Source organism: Taudactylus pleione, unplaced genomic scaffold, assembly GCF_031769625.1.
Source record: "Taudactylus pleione unplaced genomic scaffold, aTauple2 ptg000013l, whole genome shotgun sequence".
Taxonomy (NCBI): domain Eukaryota; kingdom Metazoa; phylum Chordata; class Amphibia; order Anura; family Myobatrachidae; genus Taudactylus; species Taudactylus pleione.
Genome location: NW_028284416.1, coordinates 2,354,513 through 2,366,587, shown reverse-complemented (window position 1 = coordinate 2,366,587; position 12,075 = coordinate 2,354,513). Strand labels below are relative to the sequence as shown.

Sequence of the window (12,075 nt, the reverse complement as noted above, 5' to 3'; positions counted from 1 at the left end):
AGTGGAAACGTTAATGGATGTATATTTCCTGTCCAATAGATTCAGGTGATGTCCTATGTTTCGCTGAAGTTAACGAGAAGACCGGAGAGTGTGAGGACTATCTCGGTGATGACGTGGTAGAAGAAGATTGCTGCCTGAATATTAAATTTGCCTTTAAGCGGGACCCCCATTCTCCGTGCCAGGCCTGCCGGTAAGGAACTTGTACACTAGCAATGGCAAGAAATTATTATATATATTTCACTGTTTTTGCTTCCTGGACTCTTTACGTGTCTTTGGAACAGGCTAAAACTTCATTAAAAAAAACACAAAAAATTTGTGTAGATAGTTTCTCTGCCCTTCATAGGAAGAAAAAAAAATTCAAAAAGTTGCAGCCTTGCAGGTGAAATAAAGTATTACACTATGTAGACAAAAGTGATTGGACACTAACACACATATGCCTACCCTCCCGGTTTTCGCAGGAGGCTCCCGATTTTTCGGGTAACCTCCCGCTCCCCCGGAAGGGTAGGCATTTCTCCCGCATTCTGCCCACTTCCACGGCGATTGCGGGTCCCCGAGTAGGAGGCGGGGCTTAATGTAATTTAGCCCTGCCCCTTATTTAAATTTAGGCCAATTGCAACAATTTGCCACGAAGGGGCGGGGCTTGATGACATGACCCGTAAGGCCCCGCCCCCGTCACAGCCCATCTGCTTGTCCTCCCCAGGCCTCTCCCGGGAGGACAATGAAAAGGTAGGCAACTATGCACTAACTGCAAATAGATCAACGAGATTTTATTGACGTCAGTACTTTGTAGGTGGTTACTGCAGACACCCTTCTTGGCAAACTGTCCTCCAAGTTCCTGGACATCAGCAGCAGAGGCGTCACAGGGTCTGGTGACATCCGGGGCGCGCTCCAGCCGAATGCGCCTGAAAAGGGGGTGTAGCCTACCGTAAAGGGAGCGTTGTCTCGCAGGAACACTCTGCCCAGAATCCCCGATTATAGTGCTAGAGGCTAAGTGCTTACACTGTCGGCTGGTTCTCTGTGACAGGAGAGTGTCACACTGCAGCACCTGTCTCCTATCACTGAGGAGGAACTGGCATTTTGGGGTCACCCCCTCCGAGGGTGAATCCCGGTGCAGCCCGCACCCCCATAGCTATAACACTGATCAGCAGGCGGTATGTTTTGCCATTCCGCCTTAAGTACAATGACCAACTCTGACACTGAAGAAGGTCGAGTCGGCCTAGAACGCATCCGTCCCTCCAACTCGTCCCAGAGGTTCTCAATGGGGTGTAGATCTGGACTCTGAGCTGGCCAGTCTATCCAGGGTACCGAATTTTCTGTGTACCAGTCTAGCGTCGCCCTGGAAACATGGGGCTCCCTACGAAGTGTTCTTGTCTAAACAGCCACATTAGTGGGCATTTGGAACTCGCGTGCAATGGTATGCATGGTACACATTACGCTTACGCCTGGCTGTCCAATCCCTTATGTGTACATAGTGTAGCTGTGTTAAAAAAAAATGCAATGTAAGGACGGGATGTAGTCAGCATCCTGGTGTGCGGGATGCTGACGGGCGAAATACCGGCGCCGAAATACCGACAGCGTCGATATCACGAAGGTAAGTATCGGGCGTTAGGGTGCAGGGTTAGGGTTAGGCATTAGGGGGAGGGGAGGGGGAAGATAGGTTTAGGCACTAGGGGGGAGGTTAGGTTTAGGCACTGGAGAGGGAGTGTTAGGTTTAGGGTGCAGAGAGGGGAGGTTAGGTTTAGGCACTGGAGAGGGAGTGTTAGGTTTAGGGTGCAGAGAGGGGAGGTTAGGTTTAGGCACTGGGGAGGGAGTGTTAGGTTTAGGGTGCAGAGTGGGGAGGTTAGGTTTAGGCACTAGAGAAGGAAGTTAGAGTTAGGCACTAGGGAAGGAGGGTTAGGGTTAGGGGTAAGTTTTACCTTCTGTCCTTATGGGTGTCGGGATTCTGACCGATGGGATCTCATACCCAACCCGTAAGGACAATAGTTATGCAGAAAAAATGCTTAATAAATGCTCATGTCTGATGCCTCTTTTATCAAGTATTTTATTGTGTTCATGTCTTCCTATAACTCTCACTTTAGTTGTATGACTGTGGTTTTGTGGGTTGGTGTTAGAATGCCCTTCGGCCTCCAGTCATGAAATGTTATCACAGAACTGTCCTATTTATTTAGGAATTTTCTTGTGTAAGCCAATAGATTTGGACAAGGTTTAGTCATTACTAGGTGTTGTCCCCGGCATTGCCTGTTGTTTTTCTCTCTCTCACCATTTGCTGGGGTCTAGTTACTAAGCAGTGTTATGAGACAGAGTGAAAAGTGATAAGGTACCAGCCAATCAGCTCCCAACTGTCATTTTTCAAACACAGCCTGTGAGATGACAGTTGGGAGCTGATTGGCTAGCACCTTATCACTTATACCCCTTTTACACCAACCGAATAACCCGGGTTATTGCCGGGTCGATCCAGGTCGAGGCTCCGTGTGAACGGCTCCCAGAAAAATAACCCGGGACGATTTACTCGGCAATCTTACTCGGGTTGATAGCAGGGTTGAAAACGGGTTGTTCCCGGGTCATGCGGCAGTGTGAACGGGTGCTACCCGGGTTATTTGACCCGGTTACATTCTGCTATTAGCTGATTGGAGCTTCTGGGGCGCTGGCAGATGATGTCATTTGTCAGGGCCCTGCAGAGAGACGCACACGCAGCCATCACTTGCCTGCCAAAACCTCCTGCACACAGCCTGACCAACTGCCACAAAACGCAGGCTGATACACAGCCTGCCACAGCCAGAACTGCAGCCTGCTACCACAGCATACCTCCCAACATGACCCTCTCCAGGAGGGACACAGTGCTCTGGTCCTGGACTTCCCTGGTAAGAGGCGGGGCTGCAGCACAGTTCAAAATTCAAATAGGGGAGTCACACCAACTGTCATCTCACACACTGCCCAACATCACTGGCTGGGACTCACTGGCAGTTGGTGTGACTCCCCTATTTGAATTTTGGACTGTACTGCAGCCCCACCTCTGGAGCCTCCACCAATCATAAATTACCAGGGAAGTCCAGGACCAGAGCACTGTGTCCCTCCTGGAGAGGGTCATGTTGGGAGGTATGACCACAGCCTGACCAGCAGCTACAAACGCAGGCTGATACACAGCCTGCACACAGCCATAACAGCAGCCTGACCCACAGCCTGTTCCTACCCCTCTCTTTTGTTGCCTTTTGTGACCTCATCTTTGTCAGCCCTTAAAAAAGACCATTTTTAATGACATCTATAGAGAAAAGCAGGGATTACCCGGGTTCAGTGTAAACGGGGCAAACCCGGGAATAACCCGGGTCGAGTTGCAGTGTAAACGGGGTCTGAAGCCGAGTTCGACCCGGGATTGACCAGTGTTCAAATTCCAGGGTCGGACCCGGGATTTTGGTGTAAAAGGGTTATTACTTATCACTTTTCACTCTGTCTCCTAACACTGCTTATACCTCTTTTCCACCAAAAACCCAGGTCCGACCTGGGTTTTTGGACATGGTTCCAACCCTGGTCAGACCCATTTACACTGCATCTTCGATCTGGGTTATTCCCAGGTCAGCCCTGTTCACATTGAACTCAGGTCTGCCCTGCTAAACCTGTAAGGTCATAAAAAGTGGGCGGTGAATGCTCCACAACCACCAGTATCAGCTCATTTTAGGCATGACCTAGGTCAGATAACCGGGGTTGCACCGTTTACACTGCACCATTACCCGGGTCCATCCTGGGTCCAACCCTGGTAGCTACCTGGGTTGGATTGCTGGGTTACTTAACCTGGGTTATTTTTCAGGGACCCTTTTACACTGAGCTGCGACCTGGGTAGACCCAGAAAAAAACCAGGTTTTTGTTCTGGTGTAAAAGGGGTATTAGTAACTAGACCCCTCTGTCTCTGTTCTCCTCTCTATCTTCAGCCCTCTTTTATTTTCACTCCCCCTCTTACATCTCACTATTCCTGCATTATCTCTTCTCAATCTCTCTCCTCCACCTCTGCCCCGTTTGCCCCTCAGACCCTACCTCGCCATTCCCTCTGTCTCTTCCTCTTCTACCCCTTTTGTTCCTACTCTTTATTTTTACTGCCAACACTATCTCACCCTGTTAGCAGAGTAGTATGGTGATAGCAGGTAGTAGTAGCATGCTTGTCAAAAGAGTGTGAATAAAATCATGGTTTAAAAAAAAAAAAAAAATCCCCCAAAAATACTTTTTTTTTTTTAATCTGATTTTTTTCTCTCTAAATCAGATTTTTTTTAATTTAAATAATTTTTTTTTTTATTTAAATTGGATTTTTTTTTTATATAAAAATGATCAAGTAAACAAATAAACCAAGTAAAAAACAATAATACAAAGTTCTTTTAAAGTATTGTAACTTTAATATATTTAATGTAAATGACTTGACAGTGTCACCATGAATCATGGCACGGTACAGCAAACTACACACAAATCACACAAACTGCAAAAGGAAAGAAACAGCAATGATGTAAAGTTACAATAGTTGGCAATTGCCTCGCCTGATTTGTAAATCTGAATAAGCCTACACATTAGGTTTATTGAACGCCTTAAAAAGAAACACAAGTTTTGCACAGGGGGCGTGGTTGGGCATATTAGCCGGCATTAAGGGCGGTGCAGGGCGTGATCGCGTAATTTTTGCCCCGCCCCCACTAATGCCTAAACACGCACAGGCGCAAGCATAGGAGGCCGTAGTCAGCAAGTTTCAATGGTGCGACCACCAATGGTGGCATATAAAAACCTTCCAATCGGTATTACAGCGTGCTTGACCGATGAAAATGGGCATCTCAGTCCTTGCACATTCGGCCGCATTGGAAGGTGTTCATGGGGACCACCAGTAGACACTTCTGCTTGCGATTCACAATCAGACCCTAAAGTAGCTGTTTTGAAGTTGGCGGTGATATAATGGGATGTAAGTACCTTTACTCCACACGAATGACTGAATGCCCCGTCATTGAAGGAGCCGCCAGCCAATCAGCGGGTATCTCCGTCGGAGCAGCTCACTGATTGGCTCTGTGCGGTCAGCCTGTCTCCCCCATTGACTTCAATGGAGAGAAATCTCCATTGAAGTCTATGGTGGGAACCGCTACATTGTATCATTGATGTAACCACGGCTCCTTCAATGACGGGGCACACGTGTGCCCGGTCATTCGCGCCGAGTAAAGCTATGTGGAAACACACATACCTTTACTCAGTCCGGCTTGGATTCGGGAGCACCCGTTTTTTTGTTTTAACCCCATGGTTGCCTACTTGGAGAAGAGGACGTGAACTACGCTTAGGTGAGGTGAGTATGGATTTTTTTATAGGTACCCCTATGGATTACTTCGGATACTAGGTGAGTATATGTGAGTGTGAGTGCGCATGTATGTTATAATAACATTTTACTTTCACGGTGTATGTCGTGTTTTTTTTCATATTGCTTTGGTTGTGGAACTACAAGTACCAGCGGGCCCATAATGCCCCGCATGCTGGTATTTGTGGTTCTCCAACTAAAGACAATATTTAACCATTTATGTTACACTACACACTAACACTAGCAACCCAGTACCCACCGCCCCAGGGTGCCGGGGATAGCCCCGAGCTGTAAGCCTAGGCCAGGGGTGCCCTGGAGAGGGGGAACCCTTTATTGGAGGGGTTCCCAACTCCCTAGGAATCCCTGGCCTGGGCTGATTAGCGGTTAGGGCTGATGCTGCGCCTTGGGGGCCCAGTGAAAGGGCACCCCTGGCTGTGGCATCAGTCCCCCACTAGAAAGGGTCTGGAGCTGGTTTTAAATGTAGGGGGTAAACTTACGCCAATTTTTTTCTCACTATATTTAAAACCAGCTCTGTCCCTGCTGCCTGGTGCTGATTCTTAACAGTGGAAAACTACACATTGTTTTCCTGTAATTTTAAGAACCAGGACTGGTTGGCAAGTCCGGGGCTGGGTAGTCTTTTGGGGGAGGACCTCACGGCATTTAAATTAAAAAAAAAAAAAAAACCTAATTAAACAAGTTACAAAAAGAAACATACACAAAACAATGATTTCTGTATGTTTCAGACAAACTCACAGCTCTGGAGGTGAGTGTTTGAAACGTCAACTTGGCAGAGAGTTTGCAGGCATCTCACCCAAGCTGGTCATCTCGATTCTTGGTAAATTTACGAGCTGTATCTTTTAGGTGAAAAGTATTTCAGAGTTTGGCCGATGGTGAGAAGATTCGAGTTTGCTATCTCACCCGAGTTTTGCGAATGAGATGAGAGAAATCTCTCTGTAACTCACCCGACTTTGCCTTTAGTAAATTTGCGATTTGAAAAACAAGCCTCATCTCACCCGAGATTGCAATCTCACCCAAACTCGATTCTTAGTGAATTTTCCCCCTAGTAGTTCCTATAGGTTACCTTTCATTGTCTTAGACCTCCAGAACTTGGGTTGCATGGGACTTTCATCCTCCATCTCTCTGGGTTTTGTGCCATGCTCACTATAGCTTTTACTCTTCCAGGCCTGCCGAGTGGAGCGAGTGGAGCGACTGGTCGCCCTGTACAGTGTCTTGTCTGGAAGGGGTTCAGGAGCGGCGTAGAGTCTGCATAGGACAGGGGGACTGCGAAGGAAACACTGTGGAAGTTCAAGCCTGCTCCCTGCAAGACTGCTGCCCGAGTAAGTAGCAGGGATTATTGAATCTATCCAATGAGAGACAATTTAGAAAAAAGGGAAGTAATTTTCTAAACTACACTGAAATTAAATTACATAGGGGGAGATGTATCAAAGCTTGGAGAGAGATATAGGGGTCTATTTACTAAGCCTTGGAAGGAGCTAAAGTGAACAGAGGTAAGGTCCCAGCCAATCAGCTCCTATCAGCTCCTAACTGGCATGTCACAGGCTGTGTTTGAAAAATGACAGTTAGGAGCTGATTGGCTTTACTCTTTCCACTTTATCTCTCTCCAAGCTTTGATAAATCTCCCCCATAACTTGATTGGCCGATGTGAGCAACACCTGTTTTTCTACAGTTCTGTACAACAGATTTAGCTAAACCTGTAGTACCCCACGGTGGAAGTGTGGGCATGGATTAGTTGGGTATAGATGATACATTGCAGCAGCTACAGTGCATCTTCCCCCCTTCTGGCATGCCACAACTTTTCCTTCTCATACTACAGCAGAGAGGCCAGGTCGTGATAGCCTAATATGCACAATAATCTGATACATTTATTACAGGGAGTAAGAGGACATAAGTTCAGGTGTACGGAATGCATGAAAATAACAATTAGCATATAAATGACATGGGACTTCACACAATAAAGAATAAATAGCAAATTATCACCATGCAAATGACATACAATGAAACACAACTGAGATAATAATAATATGCATTAATCTCCTATCAATACCATGATGAATAACCAATCAACTACCTTTTTGTTTCTAGTGGCAATCAGAACACTGCTTAACTTCATCTGCTGCAGAACCTCTTTGTATGCTGTACTTACGGTGCCGCTGGACTCCCAGATTTTTGTTTGCAGCGCCGCAGGGCTGCGTACACATATGTGCGAGTCTGGAATGAGAAGGGGTTGTTGCCGGCGTCTGTAGTGTACGCAGTTGCAATTGGATTCCCCCCCCCCATGAATATCCCAGACTGATCAGTCATTTACTTATAGGTGAACACAGGGGGCCTGATTCACTATGGATCGCTATGGCGGTTGCAGCTGCGATTACGCACGCAGTTCAACTGCGATAATATGCTAATCCATTGCGATCACTATGCCCTCGTAGCACTGCATAAGGATGCCCACTTCTCCTTACACACATCGGTAATGTTTAACAAGACTGCGAAACCATCGGTACAATCGAAGATCCATCGCAGCCTTACGCACACTTGCACAAGGTCAGACCTTACTCAGGAATTGCTAACTTCCACGCACGCTACGAGGCCTCAGGCTGCGTATGGCAACGCAGTGTATAATTTATGCACGCCATTGCAACGGCGTTGAAATGCACTGGCACGCCTGCGTTTCGCCAAACACCCCCCCTTCACCACCCACATATGACACTTCCTGTCAATCACTCTGCAATGGATCTGCATAATCACTGCGATCGCAGTCCTGATCGTAGTTGCCTGTTCACGCACGTGCACTGCAATGCATGCGCAGAAGGCAACAATCAGCCGATTGCGTGCGTATTAGCAACTGCGTTCCTCGCTGAATCAGGCCTAGAGTTCTTTTAGTTGAAGTACTCTCTTGCTAGGTGGCCACTGTCCTATTACATGCATGTATAAGTAATCCACAGTAGGGAATCCACAATAGGGCGAAAGTTAGCTCTCCAGCCCCACTCCTCTGTGACTCTCAACGCATACGCAACCCACAAGTCTTTTCCCACATGACAATACTTCTCTTAAGCTCCACAGCCCCACCAAGTGACAGCCTCCGGCATTACAGGGCCCATAGGCTTCAATAAGAAGCCAGGGGTATCACATCCTTTCCCACCACTGAGATGCGTGTCCTCAAGCTCTACAAAGTCCCTCACAGTTCATTAGAGAAGGAGTCAGACACTACTGAGCACAAAACCACGTTACAAGTTATAAGAACATTTCACGGCAAATATCTAGCAGGTGACCGACCCTTAGTGGATCTCGCAGACCTTCTCACTACAATTGCGGAGCTCTCTACACTCTCCTGATCAACACATTCTCCACTGGTGAAGGATCATTAGGTACAGGTTCATCCCATATAAAAACTGGCACAGGTTGTCTTTAAGAAATTAAACACAAGGGGGTCTGTGACCAGAACAAGGAGAACACTGGGTGAAATCAGGGGCATGATACCTTTAACCTTCTACCGTCATTGGGGCGTCTTCCACCCGACTGGTACATTTCCTCAGTTGTTCTCAATGTGCTCACTTGGATCCTCCACCACTCTCACGATGAACCTGGTCTGTACCGGTGCTGGGAATCTCTGTGACTACGATGTGGCTTCCCATTTAGCGTCCAACCTGCTGGAACGATGATTCTTCTTCACCCACATACGGGATCCAAACTTCAGCCAGATAATTGGCCTTGTACGTAGTTCTATGTTTGCCTCTGATGAACTATCTCCATACTGCTTTCTAGTTTCTACTTTGAGAAACCGGGCCGCGACGGCCATTTCCGTGGTGACTCGCGCATGCACAGTACTGCTGTCCCTGGGAAAATGGCGCGGACGCCATCATTTTCCTTGAGACCCGCGCATGCGCAGCTGATTGCGGCACTATGCCAGAATTTACTGCTGCACCCATTGGCCGCCACGGCAGTGGCACCGTTAGAGACAGGAGGGGGCCCACACTAAGTCTGCACAGGGGCCCCCTCCTCCCTAAAAACGTCCCTGCGTACAATCATTAGCTCTTGTGGCCGCGGCTCTGAGACTGAGAACGCAGCCTTGTTCAGCCACACGACAACGACACTCCCATAACACACGTCTGAGATGGGCTTTTTTTTTTTGCCCACTCTTCAGGTCACCTCCGAGACACCACCCAGGAACGCCCATGGTTTTGTCTCGCCGTTCCTACTGCCAACGCTGCCGTACGCAACAGAGCGCACTCATTGGAAACCATGTACAAGGGGGGTTATCAGTATTTCAGTGGCATATAATCCCTCAACTCCACCTCTAAATCAGGCCCTGTATTTGAACGCTAGTCGTTCCTGCCGGGCAGCAATGATGTGATATAATGTTAGGCTTGAATTCCTCGCTAGGCTTCATTTATTGGGAAAATAGTATGGGGTCTATTTACTAAGCAGTGTTAGGAGACAGAGTGAAAAGTGATAAGGTGCCAGCCAATCAGCTCCCAACTGTCATTTTTCAAACACAGCCTGTGAGATGACAGTTAGGAGCTGATTGGCTGGCACCTTATCACTTTTCACTCTGTCTCCTAACACTGCTTAGTAAATAGGCCCTGATTCAGAGCGGCTCGCCGCTGGCAGGTGCTCGCTCTGAATCTGGCCGTTTTTTTTTTTCTTGTCTCTGGCCGCTCGCGAAGCTGTGGGTGACCACCCACAGCTTGTGCGAGCGGGCTGGAGACCGTCGCGATTATTGCGACCATCAGGCTTGCGACGAGACCCTGGGGTAGGGTCTAGCTGCCGTAAGCCCAAGTGGACTTCCTGCTCTAATAGAGCAGGAAGTCCACTACTGACATCAGTTGTGATGTCAGTCTGCCCTCCTACAAATGCCAGGCGTTCCTAAGGGAACGCCTGCGTTTGTCCAGCCACCCCCCCTACCCGCCCACAAAACGGGGCGAGCTGTCAATCAACATCGACAGCCGTCCCGTCTTGTTGCGAGCACAGCGCTTGCGAGCGGCTCTGAATCGGGCCCATAGACCACTATATATGTTACAGATATTACTTTAGCTCAGAGCAATGCTAATATTTTATTATTTCCCTACAGGAGTTTTCCCAATATAAGATGACTTCAGTGAAAGTTGCAGGACAGCCTCGTCCATTTCTCTATCTCCCACCATCACTAACCTCTTGTTATCTCTCTATTACTTCCCATTAGGAAAAGGAGGCTGGTCGCAGTGGGCCGATTGGTCTCAGTGTTCCGTCACTTGTGGGATCGGACAAAGGCAAAGGACCAGACAGTGCAACAACCCACCGCCATCGTGCGGAAGCAAGTGCGATGGAATCCAGAAAGAGACGGAAACTTGCGATACGTTCACCGTATGCCCTAGTAAGTAACATTAAAACGCAAATACACAGGAACTTTGGGCCCCAGCATAGGCACCTCCACGTATGTGTGCAGCTCGCCGCCGGTCAGCGCATAACCAAAGCAATTTGCTGTAAATAGGGTCCACTGTGCAGGCAAAAGGTACGTTAAATATAGGTTTTCAGATCCTTTGCCTTTTCTTTCCTTTATTGTCTCCAGCTCATGGTTCTTGGAGTGACTGGCAGCCTTGGGGTCAATGTTCATCCAATTGCATCATAGAAGGTTCTGGAATTTTTCCGGTTCAGTCTCGTCTTCGACTCTGCAACAACCCTCCGCCTTCCAGCAAACCGCCGGGGAGGCCCTGTGAGGGAAGTAACCGAGAAATCAGGGATTGCGGCAACTTGCCCTTCTGTCCAGGTAAGGCCCTGTCCCATCAAACAGCAAGTGAGGGATATAATTAGAGATGGGCATCCACCATTGATGGTTAACAGCTATTGAAGATTTATCAGTGATGGTCGATGGTTTTGCCATCGATGGTGGAGATCTGGTGGATCTCCACCGTTGATTACTGGAAGTCAGCAATGGTTTTTCTCTTCCACCTCGGCACAGGGGCTGGGGAGCTTTACTGTGCACCCTGCTGTTCCACCAAGCCCCTCTCCCCCTTCCCTGATTGGCTCACTGCCTGCTGTTCCCCCCTGGCTGGATGTCAACCATTGATGGTTTCATGCCATCAATGTTAGCACATCGATGGCGTTTTGTCCCCATTCTTTGTCGCTATTCTTGCTATTTATATACAGTCAGGTCCATAAATATTGGGACATTGACAGAATTTTCAGATTTTGGCCTCTATTCACCACCACAATGGCTTTGAAATGAAACAAACAAGATGTGCTTTAACTGCAGACTTTCAGATTTAATTTGAGGGTAATTACATCCAAATCGGGTGAACGGTGTAGGAATTACAACGGTTTCAATATGTGCCCCCCACTTTTTAAGGGGCCAAAAGTAATGGGACTATCAACTCAAAAGCTATTTCATGGACAGGTGTGGGCTATTCCCTCGTTATTTCATTATCAATTAAGCAGGTAAAAGGTCTGGAGTTGATTCTAGGTGTGACATTTGCATTTGGAATCAGTTGCTGTCGACTCTCAATATGAGATCCAAAGAGCTGTCACTATCAGCGAAGCAAGCCATCATTAGGCTGAAAAATCAAAACAGACCCATCAGAGAGATAGCAAAAACATTAGGTGTGGCCAAATCAAGTGTTTGGAACATTCTTAAAAAGAAAGAACGCACCGGAGAGCTCAGCAACACCAAAAGACCCGGAAGACCACGGAAAACAACTGTGGTGGATGACAAAAGAATTATTTCCCTGGTGAAGAAAAACCCCTTCACAACAGTTGGCCAAATCAAGAACACTCTC

General features: G+C 47.7%; 1 protein-coding gene across 1 annotated transcript in view; it reads left to right on the top strand.

Annotated features, from left to right (window-relative positions):
• LOC148542294 (properdin-like) overlaps positions 1 to 12,075 on the top strand; it is a 36,804-nt gene that overhangs the window by 12,453 nt on the left and 12,276 nt on the right. The window contains exons 2-5 of the mRNA XM_088469057.1: positions 40 to 190; positions 6,491 to 6,645; positions 10,506 to 10,676; positions 10,872 to 11,069. Of these exons, the coding sequence (XP_088325183.1) occupies positions 40 to 190; positions 6,491 to 6,645; positions 10,506 to 10,676; positions 10,872 to 11,069 (675 nt within the window). The remainder of the gene's footprint in view (positions 1 to 39; positions 191 to 6,490; positions 6,646 to 10,505; positions 10,677 to 10,871; positions 11,070 to 12,075) is intronic.